The sequence below is a fragment of the Pseudophryne corroboree genome, chromosome 1 (genome assembly GCF_028390025.1).
Source record: "Pseudophryne corroboree isolate aPseCor3 chromosome 1, aPseCor3.hap2, whole genome shotgun sequence".
Taxonomy (NCBI): domain Eukaryota; kingdom Metazoa; phylum Chordata; class Amphibia; order Anura; family Myobatrachidae; genus Pseudophryne; species Pseudophryne corroboree.
Window position 1 is genome coordinate 559,765,033 of NC_086444.1, and position 20,701 is coordinate 559,785,733.

The following is a 20,701-nucleotide window of genomic DNA, read 5'->3' on the forward strand; positions in this document are numbered from 1 at the left end:
TCTCCCGGGTGGAGGTCGTGTCTGTTGAGAAGATCTGCTTCCCAGTTGTCCACTCCGGGAATGAACACTGCTGACAGTGCTAACACATGATTTTCCGCCTATCGGAGAATCTTTGTGGCTTCTGCCATCGCCATCCTGCTTTTTGTGCCGCCCTGTTGATTACATGGGCGACTGCCGTGATGTTGTCTGATTGGATCAGTACCGGCTGGTTTTGAAGCAGAGGCCTTGCTGGCCTCAGGGCATTGTAAATGGCCCTCAGATCCAGAATATTTATGTGTAGGGAAATAACCTGACTTGACCAAAGTCCCTGGAAGTTTCTTCCCTATGCGACTGCCCCCCAGCCTCAAAGGCTGGAATCCATGGTCACTAGGACCTAGTCCTGTATGCCGAACCTGCGGCCCTCTTGAAGATGGGCACTCTGCAGCCACCACAGTAGAGATACCCTGGTCCTTGGAGACAGGGTTATCAGCCTATGCATCGGAAGATGCGATCCGGACCACTTGTCCAACAGGTCCCTCTGAAAAGTTCTTGTATGGAACCTGCCTAATGGGATTGCTTCGTAAGAAGCTACCATTTTTCCCAGGACTCGCGTGCAATGATGCACCGCTACCTATTTTGGTTTCAGGAGGTCTCTGACTAGAGATGACAACTCCTTGGCTTTCTCCTCCGGGAGAAACACTATTTCTGGTTTATGTCCAGAACCATCCCCAGGAACAGTAGACGTGTCATAGGAACCAGCTGTGACTTTGGACTGTTTAGAATCCACCTATGCTGTTGTAGCACTTTCCAAAATAGTGCTACCCCGACTACCAACTGCTCCTTGGACCTCGCCTTATAACGAGATTGTCCAATTACGGGATAATTACAACTCCCTTTTTTTGAAGGAGTATCATCATTTCGGCCATTACCTTGATAAAACACCCTCGGTGCCATGTACAGTCCAAACGGCAGTGTCTGGACTTGGTAATGGTAATCCTGTACCACAAATCTGAGGTACTCCTGGCGAGGATGGTAAATGGGGACATGCAGGTAAGCATCCTTGATGTCTCGGGATACCATGTAATCCCCCTCGTCCAGGCTTGCAATAACCGCCCTGAGCGATTCCATCTTGAACTTGAATTTTTTTATGTTCAAGGATTTTAAATATAAAATGGGTCACACCGAACCATGCGGTTTCGGTACCCCAACCCGTGTGGAATAGTAACCCCGTCCTTGTTGAAGTAGGGGCACCTTGAGTATTACCTGCTGGGAATACCGCTTATTAATTGCCTCTAGCACAGCCTCCCTGCTTGAGGGAGTTGTCAGCAAGGCATATTTTAGGAAACGGCTGGGGGGAGACATCTCTAATTCCAGCTTGTACCCCTGAAATACTATTTGGAAGAAACAGGGATCCACCTGTGAGCGAGCCCACTAATTGCTGAAATTTTTGAGGCGGCCCCCCACCGTACCTGGCTACACCTGTGGAGCACCCGCGTCATGGTGTGTACTCACAGGAGGCGGGGGAAGAATCTTGATTCTGGGAACAGGCTGACTGGTGCAGCTTTTTCCCTCTACCCTTGTCTCTGTACAGAAAGGAAGCGCCATTTGATCCGCTTGCTTTTCTGAAGCCGAAAGGACTGTACCTTTTTCTGTGAGGAAACCTGAGGTAAAATTATTTCTTCCCAGCAGTTGCTGTGGATACGAGGTCCCAGAGACCATCCCCAAATAATTCCTCACTCTTATAAGGCTCTCTATGCGCTTTTTAAGTCAGCATCACCTGTCCAGTGACAGGTCTCTAATACCCTCCTGACAGAATGGACATTACATTTATTTTGGATGCCAGCCGGCAAAATATCCCTCTGTGCATCCCCCATATATAAGACAACGTCTTTAATATGTTTTTATGTTTGCCAACTATTATCCCTGTTTGACAGGGTCACCAACCACGCTGCAGCAGCACTATCTGCAGGTCTCAGTCTAGTACCTGAGTGTGTAAATACAGACTTCAGGATAGCCTCCTGTTTTTTATTAACAGGTACCTATTAAAGTGGCCGTATCCTAAGACGGCAGTGCCATCTTTTTTGACAAACGTGTGAGCGCCTTATCCACCCTAGGGGATATCTCCCAGCGTAACTTATCCTCCTGGCGGGAAAGGGTACGCCATCAGTAACTTTTTATAAATTACCAGTTTCTTAACGGGGGAACCCACGCTTTTCACACACTTCATTTATTCATCTGATGGGGGAACAAAACACTGCCTGTTTTTTCTCCCCAAACCTAAAACCCATTTATAGAGGTTAAAGTCAGAAATGTATAACACATTTTTTATTGCCGGGATCAAGTCACGGATTGGATTGTGTATATGTCTCCACCTTGTCGACACTGGAGTCAGACTCCGTGTCGACATCTGTGTCTGCCATCTGAGAGAGCGGGCGTTTTTGAGCCCCTGATGGCCTTTGAGACGCCTGGGCAGGCGCGGGCTGCGAAGCCGGCTGTCCCACAGCTGTTACGTCATCCACCCTTTTATGTAAGGAGTTGACACTGTCGGTTAATACCTTTTACCTCTCTATCCACTCTGGTGTCGGCCCCACAGGGGGCGACATCACATATATCGGCCTCTGTTCCGTCACCATATAAGCCTCCTCATTCAACATGTCGACACAGCCGTACCGACACACCGCAGACACACAGGGAATGCTCTAAACGAGGACAGGACCCACAAAAGCCCTTTGGGGGGACAGAGTGAGAGTATGCCAGCACACACCAGAGCGCTATATACTGCAGGGACTAACTGAGTTATGTCCCCTATAGCTTTATATCTATATATATATAATGTATACTGCGCCTAAATTTTGTGCCCCCTCTCTCTTTTTTTAACCCTTGTAGACTGCAGGGGAGAGCCAGGGAGCTTCCCTCCAACGGAGCTGTGAGGGAAAATGGCGCCAGTGTGCTGAGGAGATAGGCTCCGCCCCTTTTTCGCGGCCTATTCTCCCGTTTTTTATGGACTTCTGGCAGGGGTATTTACCTCATATATAGCCCCTGGGGCTATATATTGAGGTATTTTTGCCAGCCAAGGTGTTTTTATTGCTGCCTCAGGGCGCCCCCCCCCCAGCGCCCTGCACCCTCAGTGACCGGAGTGTGAAGTGTGTGAGAGGAGCAATGGCGCACAGCTGCAGTGCTGTGCGCTACCTTGGTGAAGACTGAGTCTTCATGCCGCCGATTTTCCGGACCATCTTCTTGCTTCTGGCTCTGTAAGGGGGACGGCGGCGCGGCTCCGGGACCGAACATCAAGGCTGGGCCTGCGGTCGATCCCTCTGGAGCTAATGGTGTCCAGTAGCCTAAGAAGCCCAATCCGGCTGCAAGCAGGCGAGTTCGCTTCTTCTCCCCTTAGTCCCTCGCTGCAGTGAGCCTGTTGCCAGCAGGTCTCACTGAAAAGAACAAATTCTAAGACTATAACTTTCTAAGAGCTCAGGAGAGCCCCTAGTGTGCATCCAACCTCGGCCGGGCACGAAATCTAACTGAGGCTTGGAGGAGGGTCATAGTGGGAGGAGCCAGTGCACACCAGGTAGTCGAAGATCTTTCTAGAGTGCCCAGCCTCCTTCGGAGCCCGCTATTCCCCATGGTCCTTACGGAGTTCCCAGCATCCACTAGGACGTTAGAGAAATACCCTAATAAAAACAGGAGACACACACCTTGAGAGTAAAACTTTATTACACACCTGCCGACACACACATACTTACCTATGTGGACACGCCGACTGCCACATCTCCTGATCCGACGATTCGGGGTACCTGTGAATAAAATTATACTCACCTCAATCCAGTGTCCAGATATAAATCCACGTACTTGGCAAAAAAACAAACCGCATTTACCCGAACCACGGACTGAAAGGGGTCCCATGTTTACACATCAGACCCCTTTCCCCGAATGCCGGGACACCACGTGACTGCTGTCACCGAGGTCCCTTCAGCCAATCAGCGAGCGCAACGTCCTGGCACTCTGCTGATTGGCTGGACGTCTGAGCTGTCAGACAGCGCCTCGCAAAGCCTCTCCATTATACTCAATGGTGGGAACTTTGCGTCAGCGGTGAGGTCACCCGCGGTCAGCGGCTGACCGCGGGTAACCCCACCGCTGACGGCAAAAGTTCCCACCATTGAAAGTAATGGAGGGAGCTGTGCGATGCGCTGTCTGAGGTCACACGCGCACAGCCAATCAGGTGAGCGCCACGGAAGTAGCGCTTCCTGATTGGCTGAAGGGACCTCAGTGACAGGAGTCACGTGGGGTCCCGGCACATTCGGGGAAAGGGGTCCCATGTGTCAACATGGGACCCCTTTCAGTCCGGCATGGTCGGGTATGCGTTTTCTTTTTTTAACAAGTACGTGGATTATCTCCCGGACACTGGATTGAGGTGAGTCTAATTTTTTTCACAGGTACCCCGGATCGTCGGAGACTGTGGCAGTCGGCGGGTCAACATAGGTAAGTATGTGTGTGTCGGCAGTTGTGTAATAAAGTTTTACTATCAAGGTGTGTGTCTCCTGTTTTTATTTGGATATTTTTTTTCCAGTAGAACTACAGGTACCAGCGGGCCCGTTTTTCTCCCGCATGCTGGTACTTGTGGTTCTCCAAGTACCAGCTTGCGGGGTAGGCTTGCTGGGACTTGTAGTACTACTGGAAAAAAACAATATTCTTTCACATTTCTCAAGGCTATCAGCCTCCCATCCGCAGCCCTTGGATGGGGGGGGACAGCCTCGGGCTTCACCCCTGGCCCTTCGGTGGCTGGGGGGGACCCCTTGATTGAAGAGGTCCCCACTCCCCCAGGGTACCCCGGCCAGGGGTGACTAGTTGGATATTTAATGCCACGGCCGCAGGGCACTGTATAAAAGTGACCCCCCCGGCTGTGGCATTATCTGTCCAGCTAGTGGAGCCCGATGCTGGTGTATAAAATACGGGGGACCCCTACTCTTTTTGTCCCCCGTATTTTTTACACCAGCACCAGGCGCAGAGCCCGGTGCTGGTTTTAAAAATACGGGGGATCCCTATCAATTTTTCCCACGGATTTTTAGAACCAGGACCAGCTCGAAGAGCCCGAGACTGGTTATGCTTTGGAGGGGGAACCCCACGCCATTTTTTTTCGGGTTTTTCCCGTTATTTCCCGTTTTTAAAAAAAACGGATCAAAATCCGTCAAATCGGACGTTTTTCGGCCGCGGGACTGTCGAATCCGTTTTTTTATTGCATATGGTCAATTTCGGCACCCACTTGCCGAAATTAGCCTGTCGAATTGTGTCGAGTTGAAAAACGGCCGATAATTTGCCGCTAATTGCATATACCCCTAAAACAACATCCTTTTTATTAAGCTGTAACACACACTGGATCAAGACATTTGTGGTTAGAAAAGAGATACTTTGTAAAAGAGTAGAATGAAGAGGATTGGTACTGTACCTATCCTTGATCTGTCTGGCAGCCTTGGTGCAAGAGGGAGAGAGAGAGAGCAAAGTTAGTGACTCCATGCAAGAACAAAGGGCAGCAAACTCCATGCAGGATTTTATGGTGAAATAAGCATTCCCCGCACACACGTTCCTTATAGCACACATAAGTGATCATAATGTAAGCCAAATCTTCAGAAAGACAAGAAAAGTGCTGGTGTTAAATGAGGTGTTAGAACTGTCAGTCATCAATAGAGAAGAAAACATTAAACAAGTATCTGTAGTCTGATGTTTACATCAAAGACAGTTTCTCTCTTTTTTTGCTTAAAAAAAAAAGAGATAAAGAAAAAACAGCATTGCAGAATCATTTTTAAAGTTTGTATCCATTACCTTACAGTATAAGTACTATTGTCAGACATGTGGCAATGTACTGTGTGCACACTGCATCTATCAATACATTATAGAGCAGGGCCCTTTCTTTATCTTTAATTGCAGGGACTAGGAGTTACCGCGGAAAGTAATGCAAACCGTTTTTCTTACTTGTCACTGCCTTTTGTGATGTGATTTGTGATGTCACCACCACGCTCCACTGCTTCCCAATGCCATTTACTGGTCTATTCACTCTCTGCTGTCTGACTGCAGCATATTAACAACCAGACACATTTTAAAGTATGAGGAGACAATTATACTGTAACTTCTACATGGAATCTGATTTTCCTATACATATTACATTTAATTCTTTAATAGTGATATTTAATTTTTTTATTGGCCATACTGATTAATGAATTTTTTTGAGGCCACAATGATATTTCTCCTTAAATCCAAGCCTGGTACTGTAGGAGTATGAAGTGCACAGGGACAATGTAGGAGGCGGAGGGAATGCTTGTGGCTTTGTGAGTTTTTTGTTTAAGTTTCATCCAGTTTTATAGCAGATGTAAAACAATGTCACTTTTGGAATCTGACGTCTTTATTTAAAGGCCAGCTGATGTGTTAACTACAGGTGCTTTCCGATTTGAAATATATCATTCATTTAATAATGCCCTATCACATTTAATGGAGCTCAGCTAAAGCAATTGGTTCGGGATCCAGTCATGTGACCATCGCTTGGGATCCCGGCAGTCAACATGCCGACGATGGGATCCTGAGCAATCAAAAGTTGGCATACAGAATGCCGACCCACAGGGACTATTCCCACTCGTGGGTGTCCACGACATCAATAGAGTGGGAACAGAACCTGTGGCGAGCGCTGACCGTCGGGATCCCCATTGGGTCAGTGAAAATATTGCAGAGACAGATAGTTTTAGTAGACTATAGGGAACTAGGTAAAAACAGCATCATCTTTTATGCTAAGAGATTATCAGTGAGCTTTAGCGAAGCTAAAGAAGTCGTGGTGTTGCCCATAGCAAACAATCAGGTTCTAGCTATGTTGTCGACTACTATATAATAATGATAGCTTGAATCTGATTGGTCTTGTCCTCTTTAGAAGAGGAACGCCAACTGTGAAAATACTTCATACCACTGTTTATATTTTTTTATATGATTTTTAATACGACAATATTAAACAGAAAACAAACTGGCATTTATTCTAGAATGCCTGGAATATTTCCAGTCTTGCAATAAGTGCCCTTAAAGACCGGTTTCAAGCACAGTTCCATTTCTTTCTTTTTTTGTTTGTTATTCTTTTACATCTAATTTTAGAAAATGATGTTAAAAAAAAGCAGGTTCAACAAAGTTTACAGTTTACAAAATCTGGTCTCGTACAAACTTTGATCTTAAAAATACAGCATGTGATGTATTCCCATGTACCATAAAAGGAGCTCAAACTAAATGCACAGTTACAAAATGTAACTGTGTAAAGGTAAAGCTGGATTGTAGTTTTCATTACATACTGTATTTGTCAGTGTCACAGCTGTGGTAGCATAGATATGTCGTGAAATCTAGTGCAGCAAGTCAGTAGGCAGTAAGGATGCGACAACTGAGAAAATAGGATTTTAATTATCTACTGGTAAATCTTTTTCTCGTAGTCCGTAGAGGATGCTGGGGTCCACATTAGTAACATGGGGTATAGATGGGTCCCTTGGGAGCCATGGGCACTTTAAGAGTTTAATAGTGTGGGCTGGCTCCTCTCTCTACGCACCTCCTACCAGACTCAGTCTAGAAACTGTGCCCGAGGAGACGGACATACTTCGAGAGAAGGAAATACATAGATAGTGGTGAGATTCGCACCAGCTCTCACATAACAAGGCAAACCTAGCTAACCGGCTTGAACAATTCAGCAACAGCTGAACAACAGAATGCAGTACTTAACCCAGTAACAAGGCAGTACTGAACCAAACAACAACTGCAGGATAACGAAGCGCTGGGCGGGCGTACAGCATCCTCTACGGACTATGAGAAAAGGATTTACCAGTAGGTAATTAAAATCCTATTTTCTCTTACGTCCTAGAGGATGCTGGGGTCCACATTAGTACCATGGGGATGTACCAAAGCTCCCAGTACGGGAGGGAGAGCGCGGAGGCTCCTGCAGAACCGATTGACCAAACTTTAGGTCCTCAGAGGCCAAAGTATCGAACTTGTAGAACTTAGCAAACGTGTTCGACCCTGACCAAGTAGCCGCTCGGCAAAGCTATAAAGCCGAGACACCCCGGGCAGCCGCCCAGAAAGAACCCACCTTACGAGTAGAGTGGGCCTTAACAGGTTTTGGACACGGCAAGCCTGCCGTAAAATAAGCATGCTGGATAGTACACATGATCCAGCGAGAAATCGTCTGCTTAGAAGCAGGATACCCAACCTTGTTGGGATCATAAAGGACAAAGCAAGCGTCCGACTTCCCGTAACGCGGAGTCCTCTTCACATATATCTTCAAAGCCCTCACAACATCCAAGGACTTAGAGGGAATTGAGGAGTCAGTAGCTACTGGCACCACAATAGGTTGGTTGATATGAAAAGTCGACACAACCTTCGGAAGAAAATGCTCACGCGTCCTGAGCTCAGCTCTATCCTCATGGAAATCAAGTAGGAGCTTATACAGGACAAAGCCCCCAAGTCTGACACACGTCTAACAGATGCTAACGTCAACAGTGTGACAGCTTTCCAAGTGAGAAACTTGACCTAAATCTCCTGTAAAGGCTCGACCCAATCTGATTGCAGGAACTGCAACACCATGTTAAGATCCCAATGTGCCGTAGGAGGCACAAAGGGAGGCTGGATATGCAGAACACCTTTCAAGAAAGTCTGAACCTCAGGGAGGGCAGCCAATTGTTTCTGGAAGAAAATGGATAAGGTCGAAATTTGGACCGTTATGGATCCCAAACGCAGGCCCACATCAACACCTGCTTGCAGAGAGAGTAGAAACCGTCCAAGTTGAAACTCCACCGTAGAAAACTTCTCGGATTCACACCAAGACACATACTTTGTCCAAAACTGATGGCAATGTTTAGACGTTACTCCCTTCCTAGCCTGTATCAGGGTAGGAATAACTTTGGTCGGAATGTCCTTCCGAGCTACGATCTGGCGTTCAACCTCCATGCCGTCAAACGTAGCCGCGGTAAGTCTTGATAAGCGAATGGCCCTTGTTGCAGAAGGTCCTCTCGAAGAGGAAGAGGCCTCGGGTCTTCCAGCAGTAACTCCAGAATATCCGTGTACCAAGCTCATCTTGACCAGTCCGGAGCAATGAGGATCGCCTGAACTCTTGCCTTCTTTATGAGTTTTAGAATTCTTGGGATGAGTGGTAATGGAGGAAACACATACACTGACTTGAACACCCACGGAGTTGCCAGGGCGTCCACTGCCGCTGCCTGTGGATCCCGCGACCTGGAACAGTACCACCGAAGCTTCTTGTTGAGGCGGGAGGCCATCATGTCTATTTGAGGTACACCCCAAAGATTTGTTATCTCCGTGAACACCTCTGGATGGAGGCCCCACTCTCCCGGATGGAGATCGTGTCTGCTGAGGAAGTCTGCTTCCCAGTTGTCCACTCCCGGAATGAAGATTGCTGACAGCGCCACAGCGTGCTTTTCTGTCCAAAGGAAGATCCTTGTTACCCCCGACAACACCGCCCTGCTCTTCGTTCCGCCTTGTCGGTTTATGTAAGCCACCGTCGTTACATTGTGCGACTGTACCTGAATGGCCTGATCTTGTAGAAGATGTGCCTTTTGTAGAAAGCCATTGCACACGGCCCATAGTTTCAGAATGTTTAATGGAAGAATGGATTCCAGACTTGACCACCTACCCTGGAAGGTTTCCCCTTGGGTGACAGCGCCCCAACCACTGAGATTTGCATCCGTGGTTAGAAGGATCCAGTTCTGAATCCCGAACCTGCGGCCCTCGAGAAGGTGCCGCATTTGTAGCCACCACAGGAGTGAAATCCTGGCTTTCGGCGACAGCCGTATTCTCTTATTTTGGAAGATTCAGGATCCATCCATGATCCCTGAGCAGTCAAGTTGTGAGAGCAATGGACTGATACAAACTCTCCCTGGACGACGCCTTTATCAGCAGACCGTCCAGATATGGAATTATGTTAATTTCCCGTCTGCGGAGTAGCACCATCATCTCTGCCATCACCTTGGTGAACACCCTCGGTGCCGTGGAGAGGCCGAATGGCAGTGCCTGGAACTGATAAAGACCATCCAGCAGTGCAAATCTTAGATAAGCCTGATGAGATGGCCAGATTGTAATGTGAAGGTACGTATCCTTGATATCCAGGGATACCAGGAATTCCCCCTCCTCCAGACCTGAGATCACCGCTCTCAGAGACTCCATTTTGAACTTGAATTCTCTCAAATAAGGGTTTAGCAACTTCAGGTTCAAAATTGGTCTGACCGAACCATCCGGTATCGGTACCACAAATAGGTTTAAATAGGAACCCTTGCATTGCAAATGAGGTGGAACTGGAACAATGACATTTGACTTTTCCAATTTTGAATGGCTTCCTGTAGGATAGCCATTTCTGTCAGCAAAGCTGGCAAGCCTGATTTGAAGAATTTGTGAGGTCGGAGCTCTTGAAATTCCAGTCTGTACCCCTGGGACACAATATCCTGTACCCAGGGATCCAGGCTGGATAATACCCAGACGTGACTGAAAAGTCTGAGTCTCGCTCCCACCTGACCGTTCTCCAGGCTGGGAGAACCACCGTCATTCTGAGGATTGTGAGGAAACAGAGCCAGGCTTCTGTTCCTGGGAACCTGCAGAAGCAAGTTTTCTGGATTTTCCCCGAACACCTCTGACGAAAGTGGTAGGGGTCTTGGACTTCTGAACCTTCGCAGTCCGAGAAAGGACTGCTTTGTAGATGTAGTAAAGGATTTCTTCGATGTCCGAGTGGCTGAGGGAAGAAAGGTTGAATTACCCGTGGTTGCCATGGAGATCCACGCATCCAAAGCCTCCCCAAATAGAGCCTGACCTGTGAAGGGTAGGTTCTCCACACTTCTCTTGGCTTCCGCGTCTGCAGACCATTGGTGCAGCCAGAGTCCCCTGCGTGCTGAGACAGCCATGGAAGACGTCCTTGCATTCAGATGACCCAGGTCCTTCATGGCCTCCACCATGAAACCCGCAGAATCCTGTATGTTACGTAAAAACAATTCAATGTCTCTTCTACCCATAGAATCTAATTCCTCTAATAATGTGCCTGACCACTTTACTATGGCTTTAGATATCCATGCACAGGCAATAGTGGGCCTTAACGCCACGCCTGAAGCAGTGTATATGGATTTGAGCGTAGTTTCAATCTTGCGGTCTGCCGGTTCTTTCAAAGCGGTAGACCCAGGGACAGGTAAAACCACCTTTTTTGACAGTCTATATACAGAAGCGTCAACTATAGGTGGGTTTTCCCACTTTTTCCTATCATTCTCAGGGAAAGGAAAAGCAACGAGAACCCTTTTTGGGATTTGGATTTTTTTCTCTGGGTTTTCCCAGGATAATTCAAATAATGCGTTTAATTCTTTAGACGCAGGGAAGGTCAGGGAGGCTTTCTTATTGTCTGTAAAGTAAGCCTCCTCAACCTGCTCAGGTGGTTTGTCAGTAATGTGTAACACATCCCTAATGGCCTCAATCATGAGCTGTACCCCTCTTGCAAGGGAAGCCTCACCCCCCCCGCATATCCCCATCACTGTCTGCCATGTCAGAGTCGGTATCCATGTCGACTTGCATAATCTGGCCAAGCGCATGTTTCTTTGGGTATATACAAGGGGATTTTGAGGTAGTGGGAACAGAACCAGACAAAACCTACACAGATTTAAAAACCTGTGCTTCAGTCTCATAATGTGCAATCCTAGTAGAAATCTGGGATATCATTCCCTTAATAGAAGCCACCCACTGGGGATCGGAATCGGAAGGCTGAGACATGATAATAAGAATTTACTTACCGATAATTCTATTTCTCATAGTCCGTAGTGGATGCTGGGGACTCCGTCAGGACCATGGGGAATAGCGGCTCCGCAGGAGACAGGGCACAAAAGCAAGCTTTTAGGATCACATGGTGTGTACTGGCTCCTCCCCCTATGACCCTCCTCCAAGCCTCAGTTAGGTACTGTGCCCGGACGAGCGTACACAATAAGGAAGGATCTTGAATCCCGGGTAAGACTCATACCAGCCACACCAATCACACCGTACAACTTGTGATCTGAACCCAGTTAACAGTATGATAACACAGAAGTAGCCTCTAAAAAAAGATGGCTCACAACAATAATAACCCGATTTTTGTAACAATAACTATGTACAAGTATTGCAGACAATCCGCACTTGGGATGGGCGCCCAGCATCCACTACGGACTATGAGAAATAGAATTATCGGTAAGTAAATTCTTATTTTCTCTAACGTCCTAGTGGATGCTGGGGACTCCGTCAGGACCATGGGGATTATACCAAAGCTCCCAAACGGGCGGGAGAGTGCGGATGACTCTGCAGCACCGAATGAGAGAACTCCAAGTCCTCTTTAGCCAGAGTATCAAATTTGTAAAATTTTACAAACGTGTTCTCCCCTGACCACGTAGCTGCTCGGCAAAGTTGTAAAGCCGAGACCCCTCGGGCAGCCGCCCAAGATGAGCCCACCTTCCTTGTGGAGTGGGCTTTAACAGTTTTAGGCTGTGGCAGGCCTGCCACAGAATGTGCAAGTTGGATTGTGCTACAGATCCAACGAGCAATCGTCTGCTTAGACGCAGGAGCACCCATCTTGTTGGGTGCATACAAGATAAACAACGAGTCAGATTTTCTGACTCCAGCTGTCCTTGAAATATATATTTTCAATGCTCTGACAACGTCCAGTAACTTGGAGTCCTCCAAGTCGCTAGTAGCCGCAGGCACCACAATAGGCTGGTTCAAGTGAAAAGCCGAAACCACCATAGGGAGAAAATGAGGACGTGTCCGCAGTTCTGCCCTGTCCGAATGGAAAATCAGATATGGGCTTTTGTACGATAAAGCCGCCAACTCTGAAACTCTCCTGGCTGAAGCCAGGGCCAGTAGCATGGTTACTTTCCATGTAAGATACTTCAAATCTACCGATTTGAGAGGCTCAAACCAATGAGATTTGAGAAAATCCAAAACTACGTTTAGATCCCACGGTGCCACTGGAGGCACAATTGGGGGCTGTATATGTAGTACACCCTTGACAAAAGTTTGTACTTCAGGCACTGAAGCCAATTCTTTCTGGAAGAAAATTGATAAGGCCGAAATTTGAACTTTAATAGACCCCAATTTTAGGCCCATAGACAATCCTGCCTGCAGGAAATGTAGGAATCGACCCAATTGAAATTCTTCCGTTGGGGCCTTCTTGGCTTCACACCACGCAACATATTTTCTCCAAATGCGGTGATAATGTTGTGCGGTCACTTCCTTCCTAGCTTTAATCAAGGTAGGAATAACTTCCTCTGGAATGCCCTTTTCTTTTAGAATCCGGCGTTCAACCGCCATGCCGTCAAACGCAGTCGCGGTAAGTCTTGGAACATACAAGGTCCCTGCTGAAGCAGATCCCTTCTTAGAGGTAGAGGCCACGGATCTTCCGTGAGCATCTCTTGAAGTTCCGGGTACCAAGTTCTTCTTGGCCAATCCGGAGCCACTAGTATTGTTCTTACTCCCCTTTTCCGTATAATTCTCAGTACCTTTGGTATGAGAGGCAGAGGAGGGAACACATACACTGACTGGTACACCCACGGTGTTACCAGAGCGTCCACAGCTATTGCCTGAGGGTCTCTTGACCTGGCGCAATATCTGTCCAGTTTTTTGTTGAGGCGAGACGCCATCATGTCCACCTTTGGTTTTTCCCAATGGTTCACAATCATGTGGAAAACTTCCGGATGAAGTCCCCACTCTCCCGGGTGAAGGTCGTGTCTGCTGAGGAAATCTGCTTCCCAGTTGTCCACTCCCGGGATGAACACTGCTGACAGTGCTATGACATGATTTTCCGCCCAGCGAAGAATCCTTGCAGCTTCTGTCATTGCTCTTCTGCTTCTCGTGCCGCCTTGTCTGTTTACGTGGGCGACTGCCGTGATGTTGTCCGACTGGATCAACACCGGCTGACCCTGAAGCAGCGGTTTCGCCATGTTTAGAGCATTGTAGATCGCTCTTAGCTCCAGTATATTTATGTGAAGAGACTTCTCCAGGTTTGACCATACACCCTGGAAGTTTCTTCCCTGTGTGACTGCTCCCCAGCCTCGTAGGCTGGCATCCGTAGTCACCAGGACCCAGTCCTGTATGCCGAACCTGCGGCCCTCTAACAGATGGGCACTCTGCAACCACCACAGGAGAGACAACCTTGTTCTTGGTGACAGTGTTATCCGCTGATGCATGTGCAGATGCGATCCGGACCATTTGTCCAGCAGATCCCACTGAAATATTCGTGCGTGGAATCTGCCGAATGGAATTGCTTCGTAAGAAGCCACCATCTTTCCCAGGACTCTTGTGCATTGATGTACTGACACATTTCCTGGTTTTAGGAGGTTCCTGACAAGTTCGGATAACTCCCTCGCTTTCTCCTCCGGGAGAAACACCTTTTTCTGAACAGTGTCCAGAATCATTCCCAGGAACAGCAGACGTGTTGTCGGTGTCAATTGAGATTTTGGAAGATTCAGAATCCACCCGTGTTGTTGAAGCACTACTTGGGTTAGTGCTACCCCGACTTCCAGCTGTTCTCTGGACCTTGCCCTTATCAGGAGATCGTCCAAGTAAGGGATAATTAATACGCCTTTTCTTCGTAGAAGAACCATCATTTCGGTCATTACCTTGGTAAAGACCCGAGGTGCCGTGGACAAACCAAACGGCAGCGTTTGAAACTGATAATGACAGTCTTGTATCACGAACCTGAGATACCCTTGGTGTGAGGGGTAAATTGGGACATGCAGATAAGCATTTTTTATGTCCAGGGACACCATGAAGTCCCCTTCTTCCAGATTCGCTATCACTGCTCTTAGTGACTCCATCTTGAACTTGAATTTCTGTATGTACAGGTTCAAGGATTTCAGATTTAGAATAGGTCTTACCGAACCGTCCGGCTTCGGTACCACAAATAGTGTGGAATAATACCCCTTTCCCTGTTGTAGGAGGGGTACCTTGATTATCACCTGCTGAGAATACAGCTTGTGAATGGCTTCCAATACCGTCGCCCTTTCTAAGGGAGGCGTTGGTAAAGCAGAAGACTTTAGGAACCGGCGAGGGGGAGACCTTTCGAATTCCAACATGTAACCCTGAGATACTATCTGCAGGATCCACGGGTCCACCTGTGAGCGAGCCCACTGAATGCTGAAAATCTTTAGTCGACCCCCCACCGCTCCTGAGTCCGCTAGTAAAGCCCCAGCGTCATGCTGATGGCTTTGTAGAACCCGGGGCGGGCTTCTGTTCCTGGGCAGGGGCTGCTTGCTGCCCTCTCTTACCCTTTCCTCTGCCTCGGGGCAGATAAGACTGTCCTTTTGCCCGCTTGTTTTTATAGGAGCGAAAGGACTGCGGCTGAAAAGACGGTGTCTTTTTCTGTTGGGAGGGAGTCTGAGGTAAAAACGTGGATTTGCCGGCAGTTGCCGTGGCCACCAGATCCGATAGACCGACCCCAAACAATTCCTTTCCTTTATATGGCAATACTTCCATATGCCTTTTGGAATCCGCATCACCTGACCACTGTCGCGTCCATAAACTTCTTCTGGCAGATATGGACATCGCATTTACTCTCGATGCCAGAGTGCAAATATCCCTCTGAGCATCTCGCATATAAAGAAACGCATCCTTTAATTGCTCTAAAGTCAATAAAATACTGTCCCTATCCAGGGTATCAATATTTTCAGTCAGGGAATCCAACCACACTACCCCAGCACTGCACATCCAGGCTGAGGCTATTGCTGGTCGGAGTAAAACACCAGTATGTGTGTATATACTCTTCAGTGTAGTTTCCAGCCTCCTATCTGCTGGATCCTTGAGAGCGGCCGTATCAGGAGACGGCAACGCCACTTGTTTTGATAAACGTGTGAGCGCTTTATCCACCCTAGGGGGTGTTTCCCAGCGCGCCCTAACCTCTGGTGGGAAAGGGTATAATGCCAATAACTTCTTTGAAATTAGCAGTTTTCTATCGGGGTTAACCCACGCTTCATCACACACGTCATTCAATTCCTCTGATTCTGGAAAAGCTACAGGTAGTTTTTTCACCCCCCACATAATACCCCTTTTTGAGGTACCTGCAGTATCAGAGATCTGCAAAGCCTCCTTCATTGCCGTGATCATATAACGTGTGGCCCTATTGGAAAATACGTTTGTTTCTTCACCGTCGACACTAGATTCATCTGTGTCGGTACCTGTGTCGACTGACTGAGGTAAGGGACGTTTTACAGCCCCTGACGGTGTCTGAAACGCCTGAGCAGGTACCAACTGGTTTTCCGGCCGTCTCATTTCGTCAACTGACTTTTGTAATGTACTAACATTATCACGTAATTCCATAATTAAAGCCATCCATTCCGGTGTCGACTCCCTAGGGGGTGACATCACCATTACCGGCAATTGCTCCGCCTCCATACCAACATCGTCCTCATACATGTCGACACACACGTACCGACACACAGCAGACACACAGGGAATGCTCTTATCGAAGACAGGACCCCACTAGCCCTTTGGGGAGACAGAGGGAGAGTTTGCCAGCACACACCAAAAGCGCTATAAAATGTATATAAACAACCCTAAAAGGTGTTGTTTCTGTTATATGCGCTTTAAATATATAAATATCGCCAAAATATGCCCCCCTTCTCTTTGTTACCCTGTTTCTGTAGTGCAGTGCAGGGGAGAGTCCTGGGAGCCTTCCTCACAGCGGAGCTGAGCAGGAAAATGGCGCTGTGTGCTGAGGAGAATAAGCCCCGCCCCCTTTTCGGCGGGCTTTTCTCCCGGGTTTTGAGATATCTGGCCTGGGTTAAATACATACATATAGCCTCAATGGCTATATGTGATGTATTCTTTGCCATAAAAGGTATTAATTATTGCTGCCCAGGGCGCCCCCAGCAGCGCCCTGCACCCTCCGTGACCGTTCAGTGTGAAGTGTGTAGCAACAATGGCGCACAGCTGCAGTGCTGTGCGCTACCTTCATGAAGGCTGAAGAGCCTTCTGCCGCCTGTTTCCGGACCCACGATCTTCAGCATCTGTAAGGGGGATCGGCGGCGCGGCTCCGGGACGAACCCCAGGGTGACCTGTGTTCCGACTCCCTCTGGAGCTATGTCCAGTAGCCTAAGACTCCAATCCATCCTGCACGCAGGTGAGTTGAAAATCTCTCCCCTAAGTCCCTCGATGCAGTGAGCCTGTTGCCAGCAGGACTCACTGAAAATAAAAAACCTAAAAACTTTTTCTAAGCAGCTCTTCAGGAGAGCCACCTAGATTGCACCCTGCTCGGACGGGCACAAAAACCTAACTGAGGCTTGGAGGAGGGTCATAGGGGGAGGAGCCAGTACACACCATGTGATCCTAAAAGCTTGCTTTTGTGCCCTGTCTCCTGCGGAGCCGCTATTCCCCATGGTCCTGACGGAGTCCCCAGCATCCACTAGGACGTTAGAGAAATTACATTCCTGAGTACATGGAATGGATTTCTCTGGTGAAGATACATACTCTGCAGCACAAGATACAGAGTCCCTGTACATAGTAATGCGAGATTTGCATACACACACACATACACAGGAAAATGTCAGTCAGTTTCCCCCAAGCACCTTTAGAGAGAGACAGAGTTAATGGAGCTAGCACACGCAGCGCCCCAGAAGACAGTTATAAAATAAATGTCTGGCGCTGGCTGTGTACCCTTAATAGACTACACAGATATACTGCACTCCCCCCCCCCCCCCTCCCCCCTCTCTATAACCCTCTGGTACCACACAGAATGATTGGAGTTATGTGGAGGTTCAGCGTCCCTGTGTGATTTCTGCAGGGAGAAAATGGCGCTGGAGAGCTGCTGGAGCTGCTCTGAGGAGAAGCTCCGCCCTCGAAAATGGTGCGTCTTCCCGCACGTTACATTCTTTTTACTGGCCTGAGGTATTATTTCTATCAGCAGTGCAGAGACCCTGATCGATGTAGTGACCAGGGTATTGCACTGGCCCAGTGCGCACCAACGTAGTACCACTGAGCCTCTGGAGCGCCGCTTCAGTACTGCGCTCCCACCCTGTTGCCGCCATTCACACCGGCTCCCCGCTTGTCGGGTCACCGGTGACTTACTCACCACCACAAACTTCTGGCTCTGTTAGGGGGTGGCGGCATGCTGCGGGAGTGAGCGGTCACCTCGGGGTTAACGATCATCACCCTCAGAAGCTTAATGTCCTGTCAGCGGAGATAGTGGCCATTAACCTCAGAGGGTTGGACACTACTCCCCCCTAAGTCCCACAAAGCAGGGAAGCTCTTGCCAGCAGCCTCCCTGTGCCTAACAAATAAAAATAAGAAAACTAGAAAAACTCCTATGGAGTTCCCCTAGCTGTGACCGGCTCCACCGGGCACACTTTCTAAACTGAGTCTGGTAGGAGGGGCATAAAGGGAGGAGCCAGCCTACACTATTAAACTCTTAAAGTGCCCATGGCTCCCAAGGGACCAGTCTATACCCCATGGTACTATTGTGGACCCCAGCATCCTCTAGGACGTAAGAGAAACATGCATGCTGGTTGTGTAGTTGTCTACTGTAGCTAAAAGCACTCTTATAGAGGCTGTTCATGCTGTTCTGAGTAGCACATTCCCATTGTACATGTCCTGTACAGAGTGTGGGAAGAAAAATGTCTTTAAGGTTTCCCTTCAAAGTCACATTTCTGTACCTTGCTGAACTCCTCGGGCTCCTTTATGTCCATGGTCCGTGAAGCAAATTCTAATAGCTCCTCTGAGCTCTCCAGGGCATTTGTACACTGGGACAGCTGATTCTAGGATAAAATGGAGATAAGATGTGCAATGTTAAGTGTGAGCTTTGTGTGACAATATACGATTGAGCAGATGCAAAGAAAAACAAACACATGATATATGTTATGGCACATACAGTATTCAGCATTCCAAGAGCTCAGACACATACAGATCTGATTTATTTCCTTGTATCTTAATAATAATCATATTACTAACAAAATTGACAATAACATTAAAATGACAATAATAGTATATTTATGGGTCTATTTAATTCATGTCTAATCCTCTCCGATAGAGAGGATCCGACAGCACGGTATTCCATTTGCGAGTGTTTTCGTCTACTTTGGTCCCGTTTTCGACGTGCCAATCTGACTTCTTTTAAAGTTGAATTGGCATTGTCAAAAACGGGCCAAGAACCTGTTAAAAACGCCCGCAAATTTCGACAATGTACGTGTATCGGCATATTACGTGTAAGAGTAATTGAACACTCATAATAATTTGTATCAAACTGGTGATATACCACACAATGATCTTAAATCTCACTCCGAAATTGTGAAGAGAACCATAAGAAAAATATGAACATCCAATGGAATCTAAAGATTCCTCTCCATAATGAGGAGCTGAATTCAAAACCATCTAGATAAACTGTATGCACAATACTAACACTATACTGCCATCTAATTGAGCCTTAGAATTACTATACCATAAGTGTCCTATTATCCATATATACACATACACTGTATATATTGATGTCTATTCTGTTAACAAAAAAAATATTATGAAATGTCAAACAAGATAGTTTGCAGTCACAGTGTGCTTTCTCATGGCAATTTAACTCTACAGTTTCTATACATCAAATAATCAGATGCCTTGAGAGCTGATACAGGTTGAGTATCCCTTATCCAAAATTCAAAATCCCACACTTTTTGTTCCCCTACTGAGATAATGACACTTATATATGTATATTAGATTATATATCTATATATATATATATATATATATATACACATAATGTATATTATACAGGTTGAGTATCCCTTATCCAATATGCTTGGGACCAGAAGTATTTTGGATATGGGATTTTTCCGTATTTTGGAATAATTGCATACCATAATGAGATATTATGGTGATGGGACCTAAATCTAAGCACAGAATACATTTATGTTTCATATACCCCTTTATACACACAGCCTGAAGGTAATTTTAGCCAACATTTTCAATAACTTTGTGCATTAAACAAAGTGTGTGTACATTCACATAATTCATTTATGTTTTATATACACCTTATACACACAGTCTGATAGTCATTTAATACAATATTTTTAATAACTTTGTGTATTAAACAAAGTTTGTGTACATTGAGCCATCAGAAAACAAAGGTTTCCCTATCTCAGTCTCACTCAAAAAATTCCGTATTTCGGAATATTTGGATATGGGATACTCAACCTGTATATGTCATTATCTCAGTAGGGGACCCAAAATTGTGGGATTTTGAATTTTGGATAAGGGATCCTCAACCTGCATATGTCATTTGGAATGAATATTAACATGCAGTGTACTCTCACCTGTAGTTCCAGGGTTTTGTGGGCCTGCTCTTGCTTTATGCTGTTGGTCATCCTCTCTTTCATCTCGTCCAGCACAGAGTAAAGACTGTCAAACTCTTCATCCAACTCCGACAGCACCTTGGTGGAGTTTGACTGTAAAAATAATTTTTAAAAAAATCAGCATTATATTATTGTAGCCCGATGACACAATTACATGGGACAACATTACAGGACCTAACCTAAAATGTTTTTGTTTGGTTGGTTGTTTCTGGGGGGGCTTTTTGCTTTTGGGTTAAACCTTTGACAATTTTAAAAATGTCAGATATAGATAGCAGTGAAGCAGCGAAAGATGCGGTGGATATGGATGTCAGGACAGACTTCAGTGAGGGAAGGAAGAAGCAAAACACAAAACTAAACTTAACGGAGACAGAAAGGAAGAT

At 46.9% G+C, this 20,701-nt stretch overlaps 1 protein-coding gene across 3 annotated transcripts in view; it reads right to left on the reverse strand.

Annotated features, from left to right (window-relative positions):
* Positions 1 to 20,701, reverse strand: part of FSD1L (fibronectin type III and SPRY domain containing 1 like) — a 240,097-nt gene that overhangs the window by 169,041 nt on the left and 50,355 nt on the right. For all 3 annotated transcript variants that reach the window (XM_063914148.1, XM_063914147.1, XM_063914146.1), the window contains exons 3-5: positions 20,283 to 20,414; positions 18,639 to 18,740; positions 5,420 to 5,442 (exon numbers count right to left, since the gene is read on the reverse strand). In XM_063914148.1, the coding sequence (XP_063770218.1) occupies positions 5,420 to 5,442; positions 18,639 to 18,740; positions 20,283 to 20,414 (257 nt within the window). The remainder of the gene's footprint in view (positions 1 to 5,419; positions 5,443 to 18,638; positions 18,741 to 20,282; positions 20,415 to 20,701) is intronic.